Genomic DNA, 26946 nt, shown 5'->3' on the forward strand with positions numbered 1-26946 from the left:
TTGTCACTGATGAAACCACTCTTCTCCCATTCTTCCTCCAAAGCCCAAGTGCCAGGATTGTACCTTTTGAAACAGAGACAATTCTGTAATCTCTGACTATGATTTCTTAATTTCCCAGGTCAGGAGAAAATTTCTTCTGTTGTCCTGCTGTGCCTTGTCACAGCAGGTCTGCCTTTTCATTTGGAGCCCTCTTTGTCACTGCCATAGTAACAAATGGAAACACTGAGAACATCTTCTGACAGGCACTGTCATTGTTCCCAGTGAAATCTCTTCCCCAGTGTCTTCCCGGTAAATGAAACTGAGAAGAAAAATCATAATAGCATGAAAGGGGACCTAATCAATATGGCCCCACTAGATTGTCAATACTAGCTTGCGTTTATGTAACATAATTTAGTCATATGTTTTATGGGAATTGTATGTGGACTATACCTACAAATCATCTTTCAGCTGAAAGTGAGTACACTTTTGACAGTCCAAGTGTCTCTAAAAGAACAGACGCCTGTCCCAAGAATCAATATTCTTAGGGAAAAGTAAAAAACTGCATTGAGCTGGGTGTGATGGCGCACACCTTTGATCCCAGCACTCAGGAGGCAGAGGGAGGAGGATTGCTGTGAGTTTAAGGCCAGGCTGAGATTACATAATGAATTCCAGGATTCCAGGTCAACCTGGGCTACAATAAGACCCTATCTCAAAAAATCAAAATAAAAAAAAAAAAGAGCTACATTATGGGGCTGGAGAGAAGAGATAGCTTAGCAGTTAAGGTGCTTGCCTGCAAAGCCTAAGGAGCCAGGTTCAATTCCCAAGGACCCATGTAAGCCAGATGCACAAGGTGGCACACGCACCTGGAGTTTACAGTAGCTCAAAGTCCTACTGTGCCCATTCTCTCTCTATCTGCCTCTTTCTCTCTCTCAAATAAATAAAGTAAAATTAAAAAAAAAAAAACTACAGGCTGGAGAGATGGCTTAGCAGCTAAGCACTTACCTGTGAACCCTAAGGACCCCAGTTCAAGGTTCGATTCTCCAGGACCCAAACTGGGCGTCGTGGCGCACACCTTTAATCCTCGCACTCCGGAGGCTGAGGTAAGAGAATTGCCATGAGTTCAAGGCCACCCTGAGACTACATAGTGAATTCCAGGTCAGCCTGGACTACAGTGAGACCCTGCCTAAAAAAAAATGACACGTGTATATGTTTAGTGTATATTTTTAATTTTGGGGGGGAGGAGGCAGTAGTTTTTAAGTTGCTTTGTTTTGGTTTTCATTTTTCCAGGTAGGGTCTCTCTCTAGCCCAGACTGACCTATAACTCACTACGTAATCTCAGAGTGGCCTCGAACAGACAGCAATCCTCCTACCTCTGCCTCCCAAGTACTGGGATTACAGGCGTGCACAAGCATGCCTAGCTAGTTGTGTTTGTTTTGAGGTGGGTCTCACTCTAGCCCAGGCTGACCTGGAACTAACTCTGTAGTCTTAGGCTGGCTGCACATTTACAGTGGTCCTCCTACCTCTGCCTCTGGAATGCTGGGATTAAAGGTATACACCACCAAGACCCTCCTACCTCTGCCTCCTGAGTGTTGAGATTAAAGTTGTACGTCACCACGCCCACCAAAATGTGCTATTATTGGCTTTATAATTAATATAATTTCTAAATCGCTGATGCAAAGCCTGCCCAGCCTTGAGACTTAGCAGAAATCTTAGCCATAGTGAATAAGTCATTAGATACAACATTCCAAACTACATGATAATTCGCACGAAATGTAACCTCTGATTTTGTGAGACTATTTAGTATCAGCAGAGGTCTGAATAAAACAAAAAGCATTATGATTACCAAAATTAGCATCTTATCTCAAATTAGATATGAGTTCTTCAACCTGAGGTATGAACACAGGCTCTTAATTTATTTCCCATTTAATTATCTACTTAATACTGACATTTTATAGTTTAGATATGTGTAATATTTCTAGTACATGAAATGGCAAATTAAAAATGTTCCCAGTGGGGCCAGAGAGGTGGTTCGAGCAAAGTGTTTGACACTCAAGCACTGAGAACCTGGAATCAGACCCCAGGACCCACAAAAAGCCCAGGGCGACAGCACCTGGCTGTGACCTCTGCCTGTAACCCCAGGGAGGCAGAGGAAGGAGGACCCGCTGGGTAAACTGGGTGAACTCTGACGTCACTGAGGGACCATGTCTCAAAAAATAAGGTGGGGGCCGGAAAAACGGCTTAGCATTTAAGGCACATGCCTGGGAAACCTAAAGACCCAGGTTCAATATCCCAGTACCCACGTAAGCCAGATACACAAGGTGAAGCGTGCGTCTGGGGGTTGTTTGCGGTCGCATTCTCATTCTCTCCTTTCTCTCTCTGTCTCATATAAATACATAAACATATTTTTTAAAAATAAAAATAGGGCTGGAGAGGTTGGCGTAGCGGTTAAGCACTTGCCAGTGAAGCCTAAGGACCCCAGTTCGAGGCTGTATTCCCCAGGACCCATGTTAGCCAGATGCACAAGAGGGCGCACGTGTCTGGAGTTCGTTTGCAGTGGCTGGAGGCCCTGGCGCGCCCATTCTCTCTTCCTCTCTGCCTCTTCCTCTGTTTCTCAAATAAATAAATAAAACATTTAAAATAAAAATAAAAATAATGGGCTGGAGGAGAGATGACTTAGCAGTTAAGGCATGTGCCTGTGAAGTCTTAAGAACCCAGGTTCAGTTCTCCAGGTCCCACATAAGCCAGATGCACATGTTGATGCAGGCATCTGGAGTTTGTTTGCAGTGGCGAGCGGCCCTGGTGCACCCATTTTCTCTCTCTCCCTCTCTGTCTCGAATAAATAAATAAAAATCTTAAATAAAGATGGGCCGCCTTTAATCCCAGCACTCAGGAGGTAGAGGTAGGAGGATTGCTATGAGTTCAAGACCACCCTGAGACTACATAGTGAATTCCAAGTCAGCCTGAGCTAGAGTGAGAGTGAGACCCTACCTCAAAAAAAGGGGGGGGGGGCTGGAGAGATGGCTTAGCGGTTAAGCGCTTGCCTGTGAAGTCTAAGGACCCCGGTTCGAGGCTCATTTCTCAGGACCCACATTAGCCAGATGCATGAGGGGGCACATGAGTCTGGAGTTCTTTTGCAGTGGCTGGAAGCCCTGGCACACCCATTCTTTCCCTCTCTCTTTATCTCTCTCTCTCTCTCTTCCTCTTTCTGTCACTCTCAAATAAATAAATAAAAATAAACCAAAAAAATTAAAACACACACATATAAACATAAAAAAAGCAACAAAAATCTTTAAAAATAATGGGCTGGAGAGGTAGCTCAGCAATTAAGGCACTTGCCTGCAAAGCCTAATGACCCAGGTTTTATAAGCCCCAGTATCCACATAAAGCCAGATACACAAAGAGGCTCATGCAGCTGGAGTTTGTAGCGGCTGGAACTTCCTGGAGTGCCCATTCTGTCTGTCGCTCTTCTATGTCTCTCTGCTTGCAAATAAATAAATAATTTTTTTTTTTCCAAAGAAAGATTTCACTCTAGCCCAGGCTGACCTGGAATTCACTATGTAGTCTCAGGGTGGTCTTGAACTCATAGCGATCCTGCTACTCCCAGCTCACCTCGTTGTTTGTTGTTGTTGTTTTCTTTTGGTTTTTCAGTTTTTCGAGGTAGGGTCTCACTCTAGCCCAGGCTGACCTGGAATTCACTATGTAGTCTCAGGATGGCCTCAAACTCACAGCAACCCTTCTACCTCTGCCTCCCAAGGGCTAGAATTAAAGGCTTGTGCCACCATGCCTGACTTGTTTGTGGTTTTTAAAAATATTTGTTTGCACGTGTGTGTACACATGCATGTGTATGTGTACGCACACCAGTATATCTTACCAGTACAAATGAACACCTGTCTGGCTTTATGTGTGGGTGGCTGGGAAATTCAACCCTGACTTTATGCCACATAAGCAAACAATTCCAACCACTGAACCTAGCTCCTTTTTTTTTTTTTTTTTTTGAAACAGGACCTCCTTTAGCCCAGGCTAGAGTAGAATTCACTATGTAGTCAAGGGATAACTTTGAGTTCCTGATCGTCCCATTTCCAAACCTTCCAAACTTTGAGATTAGATGGATACCACTATGCTTGGCTGCACTGGATTTTGGGTTTTGTTTTTGTTTTGTTTTGTGTGGGTTTTTTTTTTTTTTTTTCCGAGGTTAGGGTCTTGCCCAGGCTAACTTGGAACTCACTATGTAGTCTCAAGATGGCCTTGAACTCATAGCAGTCCTTTTACCTTTGCCTCCCAAGTACTGGGATTAAAAGCATTTGCCACAATGCCTGGCTAGGGATTTTTCTTTTTAAATATTTATTTATTTACTTACTTACTTTGGTTTTTCAAGGTAGGGTCTCTTTCTAGCCCAGGCTGACCTGGAATTTACTTTGTAGTCTCAGGCTGGTCTTGAACTCACAGTGACTCTCCTACCTCAGCCTCCCAAGTACTGGGATTAAAGGCATGCGCCACCACACCTGACTCCTTTTTTTTTTTTTTTTTTTAATTGGAGGGGTTTGGTTTTGTTTTTAATTCAAATGCAGTATCCCATGATACATTAATAGGACTGTTGCAGTCAGGTTTGCATTACTGGTAGAAATCACCCAAACAAGAGCAGCTTGTGGAAGAAAAGAGGTTTATTTTGGCTTACAGGCTTGAGGGGGAAGCACCATGATGGCAGAAAAACAGTGGCATGAGCAGAGGGTTGACATCACCCCCTAGCCAATGGTGGACAACAGGAGCAGGAGAGTGTGCCAAACACTGGCAAGAGGACACTGGCTATAATACCCATAAGCTGCCCCCAACAATACACTGCCTCAAGGAGGCGTAATTCCCAAATCTCCATCAGCTGGGAGCTTAGTATTCAGAACACCTAAGTTTATGGGGGATACCTGAATCAAACCACTACATTCTACCCCTGGCCCCATAAATTGATAGCCATCCATAATGTAATATGCAATGCATTCAGTCCAACTTTAAAAGTCCCCATATTTATTTTCATCAATTCTAATAATGTTCAAATATTCCCCATAATCCAAGGTTTTTTTTAAATATTTATTTTTTTTTTAATTTTTATTAGCATTTTCCATGATTATAAAGAAAAAATCCTACAGAAATTCCCTCCCAAGGTTTTTTAACTGAGACAAAATACAAAAAAAAAAAAAAAAAAGAAAGAAAGAAGAGAAAAGAAATCCCCCAAAAAACACAATGGCACTCACACTGCAAAAGATGACACTGGGCATAGCAAAGAAATATTCTACCAATACAAGATTTAAACAGGGCAAACATCAAACTCTGTAGCTTCAAGTCCAACAACTCTAGTCAGTGACAAGTCTCCAAGTCTGATAATTCTAACCAGCAACAAGTCTCTGGAGTGCCAAGTCTGCCCCTCCAGCTAGGCTACTCACAGTCCTGGAAAACTTCACCCAGGCCGGCAGCTCTCCTTGGCAGCCATCTCATGGTCCCAGCATCTCCACTGGGTCTCCACTGCAATCCACAATTCATCCTCACAGCTCCACTGGGTTTCCATGCAGGCATCCAGCAAACCTGCTTCATGCTGCCCATGGCCATTCCCAGAACATAAGACCACATTGCAAACTCAGTGACCCTCCCTTTCCTGCATTTCTTATACTTCATAATACCAGGTAGGGTGCCAATTTGTTAATCCTGGGGGGAATAAAGCAGATTTTGAAGAACAGGACACTCCTTGAGCACTCAAGCCCCTTCCATAGAGTCTACATTCTTCCTGTTGCCCCAGTGCGGGTCAGCTGGCCCAATCTCAAAGGTTATAATCTCTCACATAATTGCAGCTGAATGGGCAAAAGCTTCAGCCCAAAGATTTCATTCTGTGCCATATCCCTCTGCACACACCATTTCTGCACAATGCAACCCTGTACAAGTTCTCAGGACACGAGCATAACAGCAAGCCTCTCACACAAACTGCTTCTAACCCAGTTCAGGCAAAGCTCTTTTCACCCTCCCAAGCCAACCCTCACAGTTCATAGTTCTTAGTGCATTCAGGTCTTTCAACTCTAACCAGAATAGTCCATCAGGCTGTACTTACAACACCGCAAGGTATCTCTTAGGCCAAGGTTTCAAATCCTTCCACATTCCTCTTGAAGATCAGCTCCAAAAGGACAAAGCCACACAGTCAGGTGTCTAGCAGCAATCCCACTCCTCGGTACCACTTTACTGTTGCAGTCAGATTCATACTGCTGACAGAAATCACCTGACCAAGAGCAGCTTTTGGGAAAAAAGGTTTATTTTGGCATACATGCTCAAGGAGAAGCTCTATAATGGCAGGGAGAAACGATGGCATAAGCAAAAGGTAGACGTCGCCCCCTGGCCAACATAAGGTGGACAGTAGTAACAGGTGGTGGTGCACGCCTTAAAAAAAAAAAAAAACAGGGCCGGGCGTGGTGGCGCACGCCTTTAATCCCAGCACTCGGGAGGCAGAGGTAGGAGGATCGCCGTGAGTTCAAGGCCACCCTGAGACTACAGAGTTTATTCCAGGTCAGCCTGGACCAGAGTGAGACCCTACCTCGAAAAACCAAAAAAAAAAAAAAAAAACAGGACTGGACAGCTTTTCATTTTCAGCCCCCACAAAGAGGTGAGTTACCTCATAGACATCAACACAGCCACAGAGCTGACCAGGAGCCTACGTTCAGCGCCTTGCTGCTTAGTTGTGCACGTAGCTTAAGAGTGTTGCGCTGGGCTGTCATGGAGAAACGGCGCTGAGTTGACTTCCTGTACAAGTCATCCCCCTCAGCCTCTGACACCACTTAAGCTTTGGTTTTCATTATGTAAATACCTGCTAGGTCGGATCCCACCCTGGCAGGCACAGTAGTTTTTCAAGTTACTTCCAAACTTGATGTTTGTTGATTTCATTTTCCCTGGGGGTTGTGGGAAGTGTGTTTGCTAATTTATGAGCAAGAAGTTATTGTGTGAGTTCATGACTAGCTGGTAAGTGGGAGTCCATGTGAAGTCAAAGGAAAACAGAGTTTTACTAACTAGCCTGCATAGAAACTAGAAAGAAAGGTTTACATCTGAGCACTTTTCGTTACTTTATCACATCTGGATAGTTTAAGCTGGCCAAATTGCAGTGGGAATTTCCTGCCAGATGTTGGTTCTTTGAGCAACCTGTGGACATCTAAATGAGGGTGTGTGTGTCCTGGTTTGCTAACGCTGTCCCCACCGTGGAGCTGCTCCTAGTAGGTGGCAGACACTTCGTATGTACTGCCACTTCCCAGCGGGACGTGCAGCCTGGTTAGCGCCAACGCTGCTTGCTCTTGTTAAATGCATGAACATGAAAAGCCCTGTTCTGAAGGAAAAGCATCTTTCTCGGACAAGACTGCAAGTGTGAGCAATCTGTTGACATGTAGAGGGCAGAAGCATTGTTTTATTAATAAAAAGAAGGTAAGCTGGGGGTGGTGGCGCACGCCTTTAACCCCAGCACTTGGGAGGCACAGGTAGGAGGATCACTGTGAGTTCAAGGCCACCACGAGACTACATAGTGTATTCCTCGTCAGCCTGGGCTAGAGCAAGACCCTACTTCAAATAAAAACACAAAACCAAAAAATAAAAATAAAAGAAGGTAAGGCTGAGCCACCACAGGTATTCCAGATAACAACTGGGATCGGATCATTTTATAAAGTCAGTTAAGACTAAAATACGTTCCTGAATATTAAGGAAAATAAGAAATTTGAAATGACATGAAAAATGGCAAGCATTGATGTGAACTTCCCATTTGAAATTCACACGGGAATAAGGAATTGAAATTTTCATTCAGAGAAGCTGTGCACAAAAAAGTAGAAACACTTTATCCATTTGAAACAAGAAGCATTGTTAAAGGAGGAAAAAAGACTTTCCACATGATCTCACTGTTTTTGTCATCCACTGTAAGGGAAAATATTGACATTTGCCAGACTGTTTGCTCCAGCTTTCTGATCTCCTGCCGTTTATTTTTATAACAGCCTTATCGATGGGCCTCTTACCCAGCTCTCTAGGTTTAACTGAGTCGAGTCGATTTGTTACCACAGCCTCGAGTAGCTGTTACGGAACAAGCAAGACATCCTAATAAAGCTGTAAACGTGTTTACTCAAACAGGGCATTGATTTTACTTGGAGAGGGAGAAAGCTGGTGCTTAGCACAGCGTCGGGGTGGATGAATTTCCCTGCAGCTTCTCATTGTCATCTGTCATGGTACTGAGACACTAAGTAAAGCCATCAGAGGATAATTAGAAGTACCAGAAATTTAGCCCTTAAAATCAGTTAACCACAAGGGAGTTTTCTAGCTTAATTAGCTTTTATTAAAACTTTCTCCCCAGTAGTGATAGCAAAGCACTTGGAACAGAATTTTCAGGTACATCAAGATTTCAAGGTTGTGACGTTTCCCCATTCTAGTAATTAGGACCATCAGAGCTAAAACTAATATACAAACAAATCCATGATTGTATCCATAGAACAAATGCATGACTTTTCTGAAAAAAAATCAATTTAAAAAATTAGTAAAGCAATTAAATAGAAATAACTTAAAGCATATCTTTGTGGGGAAAAAAATTGTTAGCTTCTTTAAGACACATACATGTTTTGGTCCTACAATGTGACCTACACAGATTAAATTGCCAGTGCCAGGCTGGAGAGATGGCTTAGCGGTTAAACTGCTTGCCTGCAAAGCTGGAAGGACACAGGTTTGATTCCCTAGTACCCACATAAGGCCAAATGCACAAGGTGGCACATGTGTCTGGAGTTTGTTTGCAGTGACTAGAGGCCTTGGCGTGCCTATTCTTTCTCTGTCTCTCTCTCTCATAAATAAATTTAAATAATAAAAACAAAGTGGCATCTCTATATCTGCCTCTCTGTCTCTCTCAAATAATATAAATTTTTTAATTAAAAAAAAAAAAGGCGGCTGGAGAGATGGCTTAGCGTTTAAGCGCTTTCCTGTGAAGCCTAAGGACCCAGGCTTGAGGCTCGATTCTCCAGGTCCCACGTTAGCCAGATGCACAAGGGGGTGCACGCATCTGGAGTTCATTTGCAGTGGCTGGAGGCCCTGGTGCACCCATTCTCTCTCTCTGTGTCTCCACACCTTCTCTGCCACTTTCTCTCTCTGCCTGTCGCTCTCAAATAAATAAATTAAATTAAAATATTTTTTTTAAAAGGGTTGAAGTGAAAAAAAAAATTAAAAGAAATTTAAAAAAAAAAAGGTTGAACTGATGGCTTAGTTGTTAAGGCACTTGCCTGCAAAACCTAAGGACCTAGGTTAAATTCCCCAGTACCCACGTAAGCCAGATGCACAAGGTGGCACATGTGTCTGGAGTTTGTTTGCAGTGGCTGGAGGCCCTCCTAGTGTACCCATTCTCCCTCTCTTTCTCTCTCTCTCTCTGCCACCCCCCCCCCCAAATAAATAAGATTTTTTTTTTTTTTTTTTTTGGTTTTTCGAGATAGGGTCTCACTCTAGCTCAGGCTGACCTGGAACTTACTCTGTAGTCTCAAGGTGGCCTTGAACTCACAGCAGTCCTCCTACCTCTGCCTCCTGAGTGCTGGAATTAAAGGTATGTGGCACCCTTCTTTTTTTTTTTAAGGAAGAATCTCTCTCTAGCCCAAGCTGACTTGGGACTCATTCTGTAGCTCCAGGCTGGCCTTGAACTCATGGAGATCCTCCTACCTCAGCCTCTAGCTTTTTATTTTATTTTATTTGTTTGTGTGTGGGAGGTGGGGGTTTGGAACATCGAGGACTCTTTCCACTGCAAATGAACTCCTGATACATGTGCCACTTTGTGCATCTGGCTTTACATGAATTCTGGGGAATCAAACCCAGGCCTTCAGGCTTTGCGAACAAGCACCTTTAATTACTGATTCATCTTTACAGGCTTCATTTTTTTTTTTCTTTGTTTGTTTTGTTTTATTTCAAGGTAGGGTCTCAATCTAACCTAGGCTTCCTGGAACTCTCTGTGTAGTCCCAGGCTGGCCTTGAACTTGCAGTAATCCTCCTGCCTCTGCTTCCCAAGTGCTGTAAAAGGCATGTATCAGCACCTTCATTTATTATTATTTTTAAATTTTATTTATTAACTTATTTATTTGAGAGAGAAAGAGGCAGAGAAAGAGAGAATGGTCATACCAGGGCCTCCAGCCACTGCAAATGAACTCCAGACACATGTGCCCCCTTGTGCATCTGGCTTACAGGGGTCCTGGGGAATTGAACCAAGGTCCTTTGGCTTTGCACGCAAACGACTTAACTGCTAGGCCATCTCTCCATCGCCCTTCATTTATTTATTTATTTATTTGGTTTCTCGAGGCTGACCTGGAATTAACTGTGTAGTCTCAGGGTGGCCCCGAACTCACAGTTATCCTTTACCTCTGCCTCCCAAGTGCTGGGATTAAAGGCATGCGCCATCACACTTGGCTCATTCCCTTTATTTATTTTTAATTGACAATTCGGGGGCTGGAGAAATTGCTCAGTGGTTAAAGGCGCTTACTTAGGAAGTCTGGTGGCCCAGGTTCAGTTGCCCATCACCCATGTAAAGCCAGATGTACAAAGTGGCCCATGCATCTGGAGTTTGTTTACAGCAACAGGAAGCGTTGTCAGTCTGTACTCCCTCTCGCTGTCCTCCTTTCTCTCAGAATAGGTGGCAATCTTTAAACATGTATGTAGTGTGCTTTGATCATAGTCTAATCCTGTTACCTCACCTTTCCCAAACGCTTCTCTCTAACTAGTCCCTCTTCTACTTTGATGTCTCTCTTTTTATTTTATTTTATTTTCCAAGGTAAGGGTCTCATTCTAACCCAGGCTGACCTGGAATTCACTATAGAGTCTCAGGATGAACTTGAACTCACAGTGATCTTCCTACCTCTGCCTCCTGAGTGCTGGGATTGAAGGCGTGCGCCACCACGCCCAGCTCTTGTTTCTGTGTTTATTTTTTGCCCTCCTCTGTCATCCGTGACAGGATGTTGATGGGCCACTGTTGTGCAGGTAATGATTATTACTGTGAGCTCATGTATGCCACTGCTTGTCTAGAAAATACCATTCCAAAGCACTCTTCCCCATGCTCTGACTGTTACATTCTTCCTACTCCCTCATTTACAGTGTTCCCAAGTCTTGGAGTGGGTGACGTAAACATTTCATTTAGTGCTAAGCACTTAGCGGTCACTTGTTCTCAGCACTTTGCTGACAAACTTTAAAAAAAATTATTTATTTACTTATTTGCAAGCAAAGAAAGAGACAGAGAAAATAGGCACACCAGGGCCTCCAGCCACTGCAAACAAACTCCATATGCACGTGCTACTTTGTTCATCTGGCTTTATATGGGTACTGGGGAATCGAACCCAAGTGGTTAGGCTTTACAGACAAGCACATTAACTGCTAAGCCCCTGATGATCAACTTTTTATGCATTGTTTGACACTGAAGTTGATCATGGTGGTGCGCGCCCTGAATCACAGCACTCAGGAAGCAGAAGTAGGAAAATTGCTGTGAGTTCAAGGCCACCCTGAAACTCCATAGTGAATTCCAGGCTAGCCTGGGCTAGAGTGAGACACTACCTCGAAAAACAAATAAATACTAGGACACTAAAAGGACCATGAGTTGTTTGCACCTGGGTTAGATCCCAGCCAGCCCTTGGTCCCTCATGCACCAAACGTCTCAGCTGGCCCCTCCAGCAGCGATACTGAGTGTGAGACCATCTTTCCTGAAAGGCTACCAAGTGGATGGATTCTAGAAACTGGTATGGCTGCCTGCCTTACCCACTTCCTTTTTCCCATTTTTTTTTTTTTTTCTGTTTTTCAAGGTAGGGTCTCCAGACTACATAGTAAATGCCAGGTCAGCCTGGAATGCCCAAGAACAAATGTATGTGTGTGTTTGTGGGGAAGCAGGGAAAAGAGTTCATTACTATCCCTTGCTAAAATAGTATATCAGATTTGCTTTAATTACATGATAATGCCTTTAAGAACAAAGGTAATTACATGATAACAGATGTTACCACTCCCACAATATATCTTAATAACTATGTAATTAACTTGTCACTGCATACAGTGTGAAGTTTGATATTACTTGTGTATAAAGAACATTGATAAGTTGAATGAATGAGCTGGAGTGAGGCAAGGGATGGAGCAGTAGCGAAATCACCGCATTACAGCAATCAGGCAAGCCACTGATTAACTAGAGCGCTGTATCCAGTCCGCAAAGACTGGATTCAAAACCATGGAATAGAGAAAAAACATACAAGAGAATAAACTGACAATAAGTGTGGAATACTGCAGAGGCTTTTCGACAGCCCTTTTTGTTTTGAAATGTTTTCCTTTTTAAGGAAAACTTAATACACCTTTCTCTCTCTCTCTTTCTTCCTGGCTTTCCCCCGCTCCCCAAGGTAGGCTCTCACTCCATAGCCCAGGCTAATCTGGAACTCATTCTGTAGTTCCAGGCTGGCCTCATACTCACAGTGATCCTCCTTCCTGTCTCCCAAATGCTGGGATTAAAAGCGTGCTCAAAAATCTCATTGTGGGGCTGGAGAGATGGCCTAGTGGTTAAGCGCTTGCCTATGAAGCCTAAGGACCCCGGTTCGAGGCTCAATTCCCCAGGACCCACGTTAGCCAGATGCACAAGGGGGCGCACGCGTCTGGAGTTCATTTGCAGTGGCTGAAGGCCCTGGCGCGCCCATTCTCTCCCTCTGTCTGCCTCTTTCTCTCTCTGTCTGTTGCTCTCAAAAATAGATAAATAAAAGTAAACAAAAAGATTTTAAAAAAAATCTCACTGTGTATATCTACATAACCCCTCTTCTTGCCTTAGCGTCCTTAGGCAGGTACCACCATGCCTGGTTCAAGATTTTTTTTTTTTTCAAAGTAGGGTCTCACTCTGGCACAGGCTGACCACTATGTAGTCTTAGGGTGCCCTCAAGCTCATGGCAATCCTCCTACCTGTCTTCAGAGTGCTGGAATTAAAGGCATGCACCACCATGCCAGCTGAATTTTTTTTAATTAATTTATTTGACAGGGAGAGAAGGAGAGAGAATGGGCACGCCAGAGCCTTCAGCCATTGCAAATGAACTCCAGATGTGTGCGCCCCTTGTGCAGCTGGCTAACGTGGGTCCTGGGGAATTGCACCTGTGTCCTTTGGCTTTGCAGACAAACACCTTAGTTGCTAAGCCATCCCTCCAGCCCATGTTTTTTTTCTTTTAATAGGAAAAAGCTGTCAGGTGTGGTGGTATATGCTTATAATCCTGACATTTGGGAGGTAGGAACAGGAGGATTAGGAGTTTGAGGTGATTCTCAGCTACATAGTGAGTTTGAGGGCAGTCTGGCCATAGGAAAACATGTCTCCAAAAAAAAAAAAACTGTCTCTTATCTTATTCTGCCCACATCTTGAGTTTGTGCGCATGGTTGATATGGCAAAGAGGTGAGGTGCAGCGTCAGGAGTTTGTTTTTTTGTTTTTCAAGGCAGGGTCTCTAGCCCAGGCTGACCTGGAATTCACTATGGAGTCTAGGGTAGCCTCGAACTCACGGCAATCCTCCTACCTTTGCCTCCCGAGTGCTGGGATTAAAGGCATGCGCCACCACGCCCAGCTAGCATCTGGAGTTTTGATTCACTGTTGGTGAAAGTGAAGAAGAGTATGGCCGCTGTGGAAGATGGTCTGGCAGTTCTTTCAGACTCAACATATGTTTACCATCTGATCCAGTGATAGCATTCCTTGGCCACCCAAATGAGTTACAAACTTATGTCGACACAAAGCTCATACAGAAATGTTTCTAACAGCTTTATTCATAAATGGCAAGACTTGGAAGCATCCAAGATGTCCTTCAGTAAGTGAGTGGATAAGCAAAGTAGGTGGAGCCAGACACTCAGGTATGATTCAGCCAGTAAAAAGGAGCAAAATGAGCTGGGCGTGGGAGGCAGAGGTAGGAGGATCGCCGTGAGCTTGAGACCGCCCAGAGACTACGCAGTGAATTCCAGGTCAGCCTGGACTAGAGCGAAACTCTACCTCAAAAAAAAAAAAAAAAAAAAAAGGAGCAAGGAGTAAGATGGCTAGATTTATTTGCATAAGTGTGGGAGGTAGGGGGCACTCCAGGATCTCTTGTCCCTGCAAACATTTGTCCATCTGCCTTTACGTGGATGGCCTGGCCGGAGAATTGAATCTGGGCCAGCAGGCGTATATGCACCCAGATCCAGTTTTCAGTGAAACAGGAGTATACTGTGCTCATTTACTCTTGACTGTTCACTTACTCTTGTCTTATCTACTTCATTTATTTATTTTTGTTTTGTTGAGGTAGGGTCTCACTCTAGCCCAGGCTGACCTGGAACTTCGTCTATAGCTCCAAGCTGGCCTTGAACTCATGGCGATCCTCCTACCTCAGCCTCCCAAGTGCTGGGATTAAGGGTGTGCACCGCCACTCCTGATTTCATATTTATCTACTTCAATGTGGTTAAATGCCTTATATAATTCCTATGGCAGACTTAACTAGTCCACAGTTGGACTTGTTGGCTTGTTTGTTTTGGTTTTATTTTATGTGACTCATATAACTTTTATAAGGAGAAATGTGGCAGATGTTACCTTAACAAGTGTTAAATCAGTGCCACACTAAATGTCTCCAGGACACCTGAAGGGTGCAGCATCACTCCCGTGATAGTCCCACCAAAAATATTAAAGCTGGATCTGATCATAAGGAAGCATCAGACCAACCAATTGAACAACACTTCAGAATAGCTTACCTGGGTTCTCCAAAACTACCAATGACTTGATACGCTAAAGAGGTAGAGGACTTCCCAGATTAGAGACCAAAGAAGCCAGGCATGGTGGGGCATGCCTTTAATCCCAGCACTTGGGAGGTAGAGGTAGGAGGATTGCCTTGAGTTCGAGGCCACCCTGAGACTCCATAGTGAATTCCAGGTCAGCCTGGGCCAGAGTGAGAACCTACCTTGAAAAACCAAAAAAAAAAAAAACAGACCAAAGAAACATAACAAGTAAAGCACCCTGGGATCCTAGGTTAGATTCTGCAGCAGAAAAAGAAAACCAAAAACTATAAAATATATTATTGGAAAATCAAAGATACTTTGGCATGGTCTGTATATTAAATTATGCACGTATGGCCAGGTGTGGTGGCGCACGCCTTAAATCCCAGCACTTAGGAGGCAGAGGTAGGAGGATCTCCATGAGTTCAAGGCCACCCTAAGACTACATAGTGAATTCCAGGTCAACCTGGGCTAGAGTGAGACTCTACCTCAGGAAAATTAAAATTAAAAAAAACTGTAGTGATGGAGAGATGGGTTATCGGGTAAAACGCTTGCCTGTGAAGCCTAAGCACCCGGGTTCACTACCCCAGGTCCCACGTAAGCCAGATGCACATGGTGGTGCATGCATCTGGAGTTTGTTTGCAGTAGGTAGAGGCTCTGGTGCGTCCATTCTCTCTCCTGCTCTCGACCACGCCCCCACCCCATCTCAAATAAATAAATAAAAATTGTAGCCAGGGACTGGAGATGGCTTAGTAGCTAAGATGCTTGCCTAAGGACCCAGGTTCAATTCCCCAGTACCCACGCAAGCCAGATGCACAAGGTCGTGCGTGCGTCTGGAGTTCATTTGCAGAGGCTGGCGTACCCATTCTCTCTCTCTCTCTTTTTCAAATAAATCAATAAAAATTTTAAAAATATTTTTTAAAAATTGAGGGCTGGAGAGAGATGCCTTACCAGTTAAGGTGCTTGCCTGCAAAGCCTAAGGACCCAGGTTCAATTTTCCAGGTCCCACGTAAGCCAGATGCACAAGGTGGGCACATGCTTGTTTGCAATGGCTAGAAGCCCTGGCACAACCATTTACTTTCTCTCCCTCTTTCTCTGTCTCAAATAAAAATAAAAATAAATTTAAAAAAAAGTTTAAGCCAGGCATGATATCACACCCCTTTAATCCCAGCATTTGGGAGGCAGAGGTAGGAGGTTCACTGTAAGTTTGAGGCTAGCATGAGACTACATAGTGAATTCTAGGTTAGCCTGGGCTAGAGCAAGACCCTACCTCAAAAAACAATTGTTAAAATAGGGGACTGGCTTCATGGTTAAGGTGCTTGCCTGCAAAGCCTAAGGACTTGGGTTTGATTCCCAGTACCCACATAAAGCCAGATGCACAAGGTGGTGCAAGCATCTGGAGTTTGTTTGCAGTGGTTAGAGGTCCTGGTGTGCCCATTCTCTCCCTCTCTGCATCTTTTACTCTGTAAATAAGTAAATAAAATATTTACACACCTTGAATCACAGCACCTAGGAGGCCGAGGTAAGAAGATCACTGTGAATTTGAGGCCAGCCTAGAACTAAATAGTAAGTTCCAGGTCAGCCTGCGCTAGACTGAGTCCCTACCTTGAAAAAAAAAATTGTTAAAATAAAATTGTAAAAATATATTTTTTTTTAAATTTGAGAGAGAGAGAGGCAGATAGAGAGAGAGAGGGCGCACCAGGGCCCCCAGCCATTGCAAAGAACTCCAGACGCATGTGCCACCTTGTGCAGCTGGCTTTACGTGGGTACTGGGGAATTGAACATGTGTCCTTAGGATTCACAGGCAAACACCTTAAGCACTAAGCCCAAAAATAGTAAATTGTTTGGTATATGTAACATTTAGATAGTAGAAAAATACCTTGAGGATGTTTGTTCACATTATAAAAGGGCTCCTATAATCTTTCAAATGTACGTTCTATGGGTTTATTTAAACAACTTTATACAACTTAAAACTCATAGACTACCTTTTTTTTCATAGACTACTTTTTGAAGGTTCCACTTATAATGGTGTTATATCTGTAGTTTATCTTAACCGGTTCTTAAAAATGGATTATTGAAAAGCCAATATTCTCCTGGGGCAAAGGTCTTTGCTTTTTTCAGCATCCAGGTTTTGCACTTGTCAAAGCAAATGACTCTCAGAACACTGCATTCATCGGGCCAGCCCTTCTCCTGGAAAGGAGAATGCTGGTACTTAAGCTTCGCAAAACATACCATAAACATAAGCTTTGCTTCTTCTCACAAAGACCATAGCAGGAGGAATGAGGAAAACAGATCTTGCTCATAAGACTTCTAATCGACGTGTTTCCATTGTAAGCTGATCTGACTCGGCTCCGTGCTCCATCCCCTGTGTGGGCTGAGCAGTTCAGCCTCACGGTTTGGCAGAGAGTTAATGTTGACCTTTGACGTTACCCGAAAACTCAGTGATAAAAATATTCTTGCTACGACACCTCTTGGGAGAATCATTTCACAGTCTAAGCAAATGTCTTCAAAATATACCATTCACTTTATTCTTTAATTGGACAAACTTATTTATCTTATCACATACAAAGCATTTCCCGAGTCTGAGTGGTGAAAATAGTAGAAGAGGAAGGACCTAAGTGTGTCGTCATGCTCTCCACAGCTTCTCAGTGAACCTTCAAGTCCCCTCCTCCCAGTCCGCCCATGGCCGGAGGGAAGGCCCAGTCGGGCTCCAGAACCAGGTCTCACTATCACCCATCCTTCTGAGCGTTTGGGCACCGGCCCGAGTTTCCTCAAGGGGAAAACAGCCCAGATCTTTCTGTTCTCAACCCTGTGTTATTCGTAGCTGCAGCTTTTCTTTCTTTTCAGTTTTATTGCAGTGTGATTGGCATACAATAAAGTACACATATTTGAAGTGTACAGTTTTATACATTTTGACACCTATATATGGTCCTCATTCCCATGCCTTTTTGTAATTCTACCTTCCTGCCCCTTCTCTTCCATTCGGGTTGCCTCCATTTGGGGGCTGTCACACATAAAGTTACTGTGAGTAGTCATGCACAAATCTTTCACGGATGCTTGCTTTCATTTTGGTAAATAGTAAGAAATAAAAAAGGAGAATTGCTGTGAGTTCGAGGCCAGCCTGAGACTGTACATAGTGAGTTCCAGGTCAGCCTGGGCTAGAGTGAGTCCCTACCTTTTCCAGCCTTCGTTCCGGTCAGAGTCCAGCAGGTAGAACAGTGTTGTCTATTCGAAGCAGGTCCTGCTCTTAGGTAATGGTTTCTGGCAACACCCTCGCAGGCACAGCCAGAAGTGTGCTCTACCAAGTACCTCCTAGTGCCAGTCAAATTGACACTCAAGACTATCCATCGCAGGTGAGTCTTAAAAAACCAGATTTAAAAGCTGGACGTGGTGGCGCACACCTTTAATCCCAGCACTCGGGAGGCAGAGGTACAAGGATCGGTGTGAGTTCAAGGCCACCCTGAGACTACATAGTAAATTCCAGGTCAGCCGGGGCTAGAGCAAGACCCTGCCTCGAAGAAAAAAAAAAAAATTTAAAAAAAGACCAGATTTACTTGATGGCAATGTCTTATGTTGGATAAATATTAAAGGAAGATGATGATGTTGGGGAAGAAACGCCTTTTGCCATTGGAGGCTTTGACTTACAAACACAGCAGACAAAGTGCTTACACCTTACTTTGACCTGGCCCAGTGACATTTCTTCTTTTTTAAAAAATTTTATTATTTATTTATTTTTAGTTTTTCAAGGTAAAGAGTTTCATTCTAGCCCAGGCTGACCTGGAATTCACTATGAGGTTTCAGGGTGGCCTCGAACTCACAGCGTCCCACCTCTGCCTCCCGAGTGCTGGGATTAAAGGCGTGTGCCACCATGCCCAGTCTTGACCTGGAATTTTTTTTACACTTTTGTTTTATTGACAACTTCCATAATTATAGACAATAAACCGTGATAATTGCCTCTACAACTCCACTCTCCACCATATCCCCTCCCCTCTCAATTAATCTCTCTCATATTTTGGGTTTTTTTTGGTTTTTGGGTTTTTTTTTTGTTTTTTTTTTGATTTTTCAAGTTAAGGTCTCACTCTGGCTCAGCTGACCTGGAATTCACTATGTGATCTCAGGTTGGCCTCGAGCTCTCAGCAGTCCTCCTACCTCTGCCTCCCAAGTGCTGGGATTAAAGGCATGCGCCATCACATCCGGCTCTCTCTCTCTCTTATTTTGATGTCATCATCTTTTCCTCCTACTATGAGGATCTTGTATAAGTAGTGCCAGGCACTGCAAGGTCATGGATATCGAGGTCATTTTGTTATTGTAAGTCCTACCCTTCCCTTTGGCTCTTACATTCTTTTTTTAAAAAATATGTATTTATTTATTTGACAGAGAAAGATGGGGGGAATGGGTATATGCCAGGGCCTCCAGCCATTGCAGACAAACTCCAGACACATGTGCCACCTTGTGCATCTGGCTTCCGTGGGTACTGAGGAATTGAACTCACGTCCTTTGACTTTGCAGGCAAGTGCTTTAACCACTAGACCATCTCTCCATCCCTGGCTCTTACATTCTTTCTGTCCCCTCTTACGCAATGGGCCCTAAGCCTTGGAGGGTATGATAGAGATGTTTCAGTGCTGAACATTCCTCTGTCTCTTCTCAGCACTATGGTGCCTTTTGAGCCATCTCAGGGGTCACCACCATCTGAAAAGAGAACCTTCTCTAACCTAAAAGTGAGAGTAGCATTAATATGAGAGTATGAACATTAAGAGAAGCACTTACTGGGCAGTTTGGTGAGCATAATATATGCATTCAGCCAGACACTAGCAGGTGTTAACACCCATAGGGCTCATGACTTCCCCCATTACAGGTTTTCAGTATCAGGCATGTATTCCCTCCCATGTAGCAGGCCTCCAATCCATTTATTGAGTGGCTGGTTTCCTCCATAACAGACATGCCACTATTGCACCTATTGGCTCATTTGGCCTAGCTCGCCAATCCTAAGGCTTGCAGTGTCCACTGTTTTTCATCACCATTGATGACTTCTGTCTCGCATAAGGCTGCATGCATCATAGCTTCTTCCAGCTTTCAACAGGGAAGAGGTTGTCAGCTCAGCTCCAGCTTGATTTCTCATTGACCTTGCGGCCCAAGCATGTGTAGTCTTAAGCAATAGGGTCTAACCTTCCTGGCTTGTAATGTTTTGGGGCATCGGGGACCTCCCTGGCCACAACTCACTGGAAGCCCATCCCTGGCACTGAAATTTTTCTAGGAACAATCTATGGCTCATGGGTGCACCATTGTCCAAAACAGTAGGTTTCCGTATGAATTATTCATAACCTCTTAAAAAATTTTTTTTTGAGGTAGGGTTTCAATCTAGTCCAGGCTGACTTGGAATTCACTATGCAGTCTCAGGGTGGCCTCAAATTCATGATGATCCTCCTATCTCTGCCTCCACAAGGCTGGGATTAAAGACATGCACCACCACACCCGGCTCCCCTCTTAAATTTTGATTAACCCTCCCCGCCCACCTTTCCTTTTATTCAATCTCTTCCCTTGACCTCACTTAGGCCATTCTACCTCCAGTGATCTGTGCATCTTCTTACATATACACAAACCACCCCCTAAGTCCTCCCCTCTCCCCCCTCCCTCATAGCCCCTTCCTAGCTGACTGGCCTCTGCTGCTCCAACTCCCATACAAGTCTAAACATTTGTAGCTAGGATCCACATATATGAACGAACATGTGGCGTTTGGCTTTCTGGGCCTGGGTTACCTTAGTATAATCCTTTCCAGATCCATCCATTTCCCTGCAAATTCCATAATTTCATTTTTCCTTACCTCTGAATAGAACTCCATTGTATAAATGTACCACACTTTCATTATCCATTCATCAGTTGAGGGACATCTAGGCTGGTTTCTTTTCTAGCTATTGTGAACAGAGCAGCAGTAAACATGGATGTGCAAGTATCTCTGAGGTAGTGAGATGAGTCCTTAGGCTATATGCCTAGCAGTGCTATAGCTGGGTCATATGGTAGATCTATTTTTAGCTGTCTCAGGAACCTCCACGCTGATTTCCACAGTTGCAGTACCTGACCCAATGACATTTCTAACGCTGTTACATAATCTTCATGTTCTTCCTTTTTGTCTGTTGTAGGGTTTCTGTCTCAACTGGTCTCTGACAAGCCTCTGAAGGAATGCATCCGTGCCGGCCATTACGCAGCAAGTGTCATAATTAGGCGAACTGGCTGCACCTTTCCCGAGAAGCCAGACTTCCACTGACGGAAGAGCAGCAGGTCCCACCCGTGTGCAGACACGGCCCTGCTTGCTCCCCGAGAGTCCCCACAACAACCATGAGACGATCTGTCACCTTTCCTACTGCAATCATAGTCGTTCTTCATTTAGACGGCACAGTAATGCTGGCTGAATCTTTAGTCTCTCCACAATCTGAAAGAAAAAAAGTTCATGACCATAATTTGCTAGTGCCTCTTAAGTGTCAATAAAACAGGAATATAACATTTCCATAGTAATTTTTATTTCATTTTCAATGATTTTGTAAATTCATCTGTATTTAGCAAATTGATCAGTTTTTTTTTTTTTTTTTAACATTTCTGCCTTAAATGCAGGTACAATTTAATATAATAGACTTTTTAAGGTTAAACCTAAAACATCAATCTTTAGCTTTTTATATAAATATATGTAACTGGGGAGTACGTGTGCATACATACATGCATAACCCTCACCCATACACTGATAAGTACTCAGATAAGGTACAGACACTCTCTTTGTGCCAAGTTATTCCAAATTACCTCTTCAGTATGCCCCCAAATGTGTGATGGACTTCAGATAATTGAGTAATTTGCCAAAATCTGCAGTATGTTACAATATTCCAATCATAACCTTATGGCTTACTTATGGTACTCTGTAATTTGATACAAATAAAAACATGTTCTACGGGGATTATTTTTTTCTCTCTTTGGCCTGTGTTCAATAAAACTAAGAAGAAAGATGACATGGTTCTGGGCTCCAATGTAATATATAACTTGTTGATGGGAGTAGACAGAATATAATGCATTGAAAAATAGCATTTTTTTTCTTTTCTGTTTCCCTCTGTCAAATAAATAAGCACATAAAATTTGAAAAATAAATAAATAAATAAAAGTAAGAAAGGGCTGGAGAGATGGCTTAGTGGTTAAGACGTGTGCCTGCTAAGCCTAAGGATCCAGGTTTGATTCCACAGTACCCAAGTAAGCCAGATGCACAAGGTGGTACATGCTTCTGGAGTTCCTTTGTAGTAGCTAGAGGTCTGGCATGCCCATTCTCTTCTCTCTCTCCACCCTGAGACTATATAGTAAATTCCAGGTCAGCGTGGGCTAGAGTGAGACCCTGCCTTGAAAAAGAAGCCTTTTAAGAGCTGGAGAGATGGCTTAGTGGTTAAGGTGCTTGCCTGGGAAGCCTAAGGACCCATGTTCAACTCTCCAGATCCCAAGTAAGCCAGATGCACCAAGGTGAGGCAAGTGCAAGGTCGTACATGCCCACTAGGTGGCACAAGTGTCTGGAGTTCAATTATAGCAGCTGAGGCCCTGGTACACCAATTCTCTCTCTCTCTCTCTCACTCACTCTAAAATAAAATAAAAACACTAAAAAGAGCTCTTACAGGTTTTTTTTTTAATTTTCCTTTTAAATTTTATTTTTATTTATTTTTTTTTTGACAGAGAAAGAGGCAGAGAGAGAGAATGGGTTTACCAGGGCCTCCAGCCACTGCAAAAGAACTCCAGATGCATGCGCCCCCTTGTGCATCTGGCTAACATGGGTCCTGGGGAATCAAACCAGGGTCCTTTGGCTTTGAAGGCAAACACCTTAACCACTAAGCAATCCCTCCAGCCCTGTTTGTTTATTTTCAACTCTACCTCTAAAAACAAAACAGGACAAGAAAGAAAGTGAGGATGGGCAGACCAGGGCCTCTTGCCACTGCAAAAGAACTCCAGGTGCATACAACACTTTATATATCTGGCCTTATGTGGCTACTGGGGAATTAAACTAGGGTGCTGAGCTTTGCAAGTAAGAACCTTCAATTGCTAAACCCACTTCCCTCCACCAGCTCATTCCACCAGTTTTCTAAGGCAGTAAATGGACAATGAAGACTTTTAAGTTGCCAAGTACATAATCACCACATTTCTACCCCTTGTCCTTCAGAAACAGGATTCGATTCAAGACTAGAGTCCACTTAGGGAAGCGCTGGCCATTATGACAAATGCCATGCATTATGAAGGACAAATGCAGAGCACAAAGCACAATCAATTGCCAAGTTCATTTTCTAAGGCTAATACTGTCCATTCCTCCACCTTGTGACTTGTTTGCTTTTCTCAGATTTGTCACTGTCAGGCAAAACCCAATTATATTTCTAGTCATCCAAAAATGTTACCTCACGTAAGACCAGAAGCCTTGTCCATCTGGTCACCTTCTATCAGAAGATACTCTTTGAATTGTGAGCTCAAAAACCTCCCACTACAATTGAAATGGGGAGAATGGAGTTTTAAAGGAGAAAGTGGAGGGGGAGGGAGGATATTAGCATGGAATATTTTTTGTAATCATGGAAGTTGTTAATAAAATTTTCTTTTTTGAAAAGAAAAAAAAAAAAACTCCCACTACATGCCAGGCATGGTGGCATGCACCTTTAATCCCAGCACTCGGGAGGCAGAGGTAGGAGGAGCGTCGTGAGTTCAAGGCCACCCTGAGAATACAGAGTGAATTCCAGGTTAGCCTAGGCTAGAGTGAGACTCTGTCTTGAAAAACAAAAAACAAAGCAAAACAAAACAAATCTCCCACTACCCACTAAGGCCAAATGCCAACGCAGGAAAAAGAAAGAAAAGCCAAGTGTGGTGACACACCTTTAATCCCAGCGCCATGAGTTTGAGGCCACTCTGAGACTACATAGTGTAAGGCACTTGCCTGCAAAGCCAAAAAGGACCTAAGTACAATTCCCCAGGACCCATATAAACTGAGGCAGCCAGGTGTGGTGACGCACGCCTTTAATCCCAGCACTTGGGAGGCAGTAGGAGGATCGCTGTGAGTTCAAAGCCAGCCAAGATTACATAGTGAATTCCAGGTCAGTCTGGGCAAGAGTGAGACTCTACCTTAAAAAAAAAAAAAAAGAGTTGAGGCAGGAGGGTAAGGAGTTCAAAGTGACCCTTACATAGAGAATTCAAGACCAATTAAGACCCAGCCTCAGAAAGGCCAAACGTGGTAGTGCACACCTTTGGTCCCAGTATGCAGAGGGAGGAGAAAAGCTGTGAGTTTGAGACCAACCTAGAACTACATAGTGAATTCCAAGTCAGCCTGGACTAGAACGAGACAGAGAAAAGAGGCTGACAGAGAGAGAGAGAAAGTGCACACCGGGGTCTCTTGCCATCGTAAACCAACTCCAGGTACATGTCCGACTTTGTGCATCTGGCATTATGTGGGTGCTGGGGAATTGAACCTGGGCTGTCAGTTTACAAGCAGGTGCCTTTAACCACTGACCCTTCTCTGCCCCGTTTCTTGAAATTTTCATGGCAGTAACTTGCGAAGTAGCCCAAGCTGACCTCATGCTCTCAAGTCCTGTCTCAGCCTCCTGAGAGCTAGGATTATAGGTAAATGACTCCATCCACACATCCACATCCGCGTTCTGTATTTCCTTTTCTGTTCGCTTGTTTATTTGTTTGTTTTTGTTTTGTTTGGCTTTGTTTTTTGAGGTAGGGCCTCGCTTTAGCCGAGGCTGACCTGGAATTCACTGTGTAGTCTCAGAGTGGCCTCGAACTCACAGTGATCCTCCTACCTCTGCCTCCAGAGTGCTGGGATTAATGGTGTGCACCACCATGCCCAGCTGGATTTTTTTGTTGTTGTTGTTGTTATTTTTATTATTATTTATTTATTTGAAAGAGAGAGACAGACAACGAAAGTACGTATGGTTACTATAAATGCTACTTCATGTATCTGGCCTTATATGGGTACTGGGAACTCAAACCTGGGCCATCAGGCTTTGCAAGTGAGTACCTTCAACCACTCCAGCCCTTTTCTTGTCCTTTGAGACAGGGTCTCAGGTAGCCTAGACTTGTCTTGAATTCACTAGGTAGCTGAGGATGACCTTGAACTCACTCCTTGTCATCCTGCCTCCACTTCCCAAGTGCTGGAATTACAGGTATGGCACACCTCCTGGGTTTTATTTTTGTTGGTTTGTTTATTTTTATTTAAGAGAGACAGATGGAGGGGGAAAGAGAGAGAGAGAGAGAATGGGCGCGCCAGGGCCTCCAGCCACGGCAAACGAACTCCAGACACGTGCGCCCCCTTGTGCATCTGGCTAACGTGGGTCCTGGGGAATCAAGCCTCGAACCGGGGTCCTTAGGTTTCACAGGCAAGCACTTAACCGCTAAGCCATCTCTCCAGCCCCTGGGTTTCATCTTTACTGTTGATTTGGTATGTGGTATGCTCTGCTAAAGTGACGCTCAGCTGGCAGGCTACGGAAGGAAGAGGACAGGCCTGGGGCTTTCGTTGTCTCCCCTCCAGACCTGCACCACCACCAGCTCATGGCTCAAGGCTAAGGACACTGAGACTGTTCAGTAAAGAAGCATTTTTGGTCTGAATGAACGATCGAAAGGGCTGTTCCTTTCAGCAATTATGGCCCAATAAATTATACCGGCCTTGCCTCTGGAGCGAGAGGCCACACCAAGGCCTTCACAGATGGGGAAACAACTCTGTCTGCCAAAACCCAGCAGCCTTGGCCCTCTTGAGCTTTTCTACCCGGATCTGGTTTAACAACCTGGCCAGTGGTTTGACAGCCTGATTCACTACGCCCAACACAACAGCATGAATTCTTTGTGCACTCGCTGGTGCCAGGTGCTGAGAGAGCCAGCTTTGGGGACCCTCCTGGGAGGGGATCTATACCCCAGGCTGTGAGGTCAGGGAGACTTCTCTGCAAAAAAAAAAAAAAAAAAAAAAAAAAAAAGAATGCTTGTGGGCTGGAGAGATGGCTTAGTGGTTAAGCATTTGCCTGTGAAGCCTAAGGACCCCAGTTCGAGGCTTGATTCCCTAGGACCCACGTTGGCCAGGTGCACAAGGGGGCGCACATGTCTAGAGTTTGTCTGCAGTAGCTAGAGGCCCAGGCGCACCCATTCTCTCTCTCTCCTCTCTCTCTGTCTGCCTCTTTCTCTCTGTCTGTTGATCTCAAATAAATAAGTAAAACTAAAACAAAAAAGTTAAAAAAAATTAAAAATTAAAAGAATGTGTGGGGCTGGAGAGTTGGCTCAGAGGTTAAGGCACTTGCCTGCAGAGCCTAACAACCCAAGTTTGAGTCCCCAGGACCCACGTAAAGCCAGCTGCACAAACTGGTGCATGCGTCTACAGTCCGTTTGCAGCAACTGGTGGTCCTGGTGTGCCATTCTCACTGTCTATCTCTCTTCTATCTCACTCTGCTTGCAAAATAAATATTTTTAAAAAAGAAGAAGAAAAAGAAGAAGCTGGGCATGGTGGCGCACTCCTTTAATCCCAGCACTCAGGAAGCAGAGGTAGGAGGAGTTTGAGGCCACCCTGAGACTCCATAGTGAATTCCAGGTCAACCTCAACTAGTGTGAGACCCTACCTCAGAAAACCAAAATAAATAAATAATTTTTTAAAAAGAAAAAAGATCTTGGCATGGTGGTGTACACCTTTAGTCCCAGCAATAAGGAGGCAGAGGTAGGAGGATCACAGTGAATTAAAGAAAAAGAAAAACTAAAAAAAAAAAAGGGGGGGTAACTGGGGAGATGGTTCAGTGTTTTAGGCACTTGCCTGCAAGGCCTAAGGACCCAGGTTCTATTTCTCAGTGCCCAAGTAAAGGCAGATGCACATGGTGGCTTATGAGTCTGTAGTTTGTTTACAGTGGCTGGAGGCCCTGGTGTGCCCATTCTTTCTCCCACCCCACCTTTCTCATTCTCGCTGGGTCAAATAAATAAATTAATTAATTATTTAAAAAATAAAGTAAGGCTGGAGAGATGGTTTAACAGTTAAGGCTCTTGCCAGCAGAACCTAATGACATGAGTTCGATTCCCTAGTGCCCATGTAAAGCCAGATGCACAAAGTGGTGCATTCCTCTGGAGTCTGTTTGCAGTGCCTGGAAGCCCTGGAGCACCCATTCTCTCTAGGCTACCTGAGACCCTGTCTCAAAAGACAAGAAAAGGGTTGGAGTGGTTGAAGGTACTCACTTGCAAAGCCTGATGGCCCAGGTTTGAGT

General features: G+C 44.0%; 1 protein-coding gene across 2 annotated transcripts in view; it reads left to right on the forward strand.

The window, feature by feature from the left end:
• The window catches only part of Adk (adenosine kinase), a 486906-nt gene extending 465195 nt beyond the window's left edge, over nt 1–21711 (forward strand). For both annotated transcript variants that reach the window (XM_004657950.3, XM_045137840.1), the window contains exon 11: nt 20857–21711. In XM_004657950.3, coding sequence (XP_004658007.1) covers nt 20857–20981 — 125 coding nt within the window. In that variant the 3' untranslated portion in view covers nt 20982–21711. The remainder of the gene's footprint in view (nt 1–20856) is intronic.
• The last annotated feature ends 5235 nt before the right edge of the window (nt 21712–26946 follow it).

This window comes from Jaculus jaculus, chromosome 18 (genome assembly GCF_020740685.1).
Source record: "Jaculus jaculus isolate mJacJac1 chromosome 18, mJacJac1.mat.Y.cur, whole genome shotgun sequence".
Classification (NCBI taxonomy): domain Eukaryota; kingdom Metazoa; phylum Chordata; class Mammalia; order Rodentia; family Dipodidae; genus Jaculus; species Jaculus jaculus.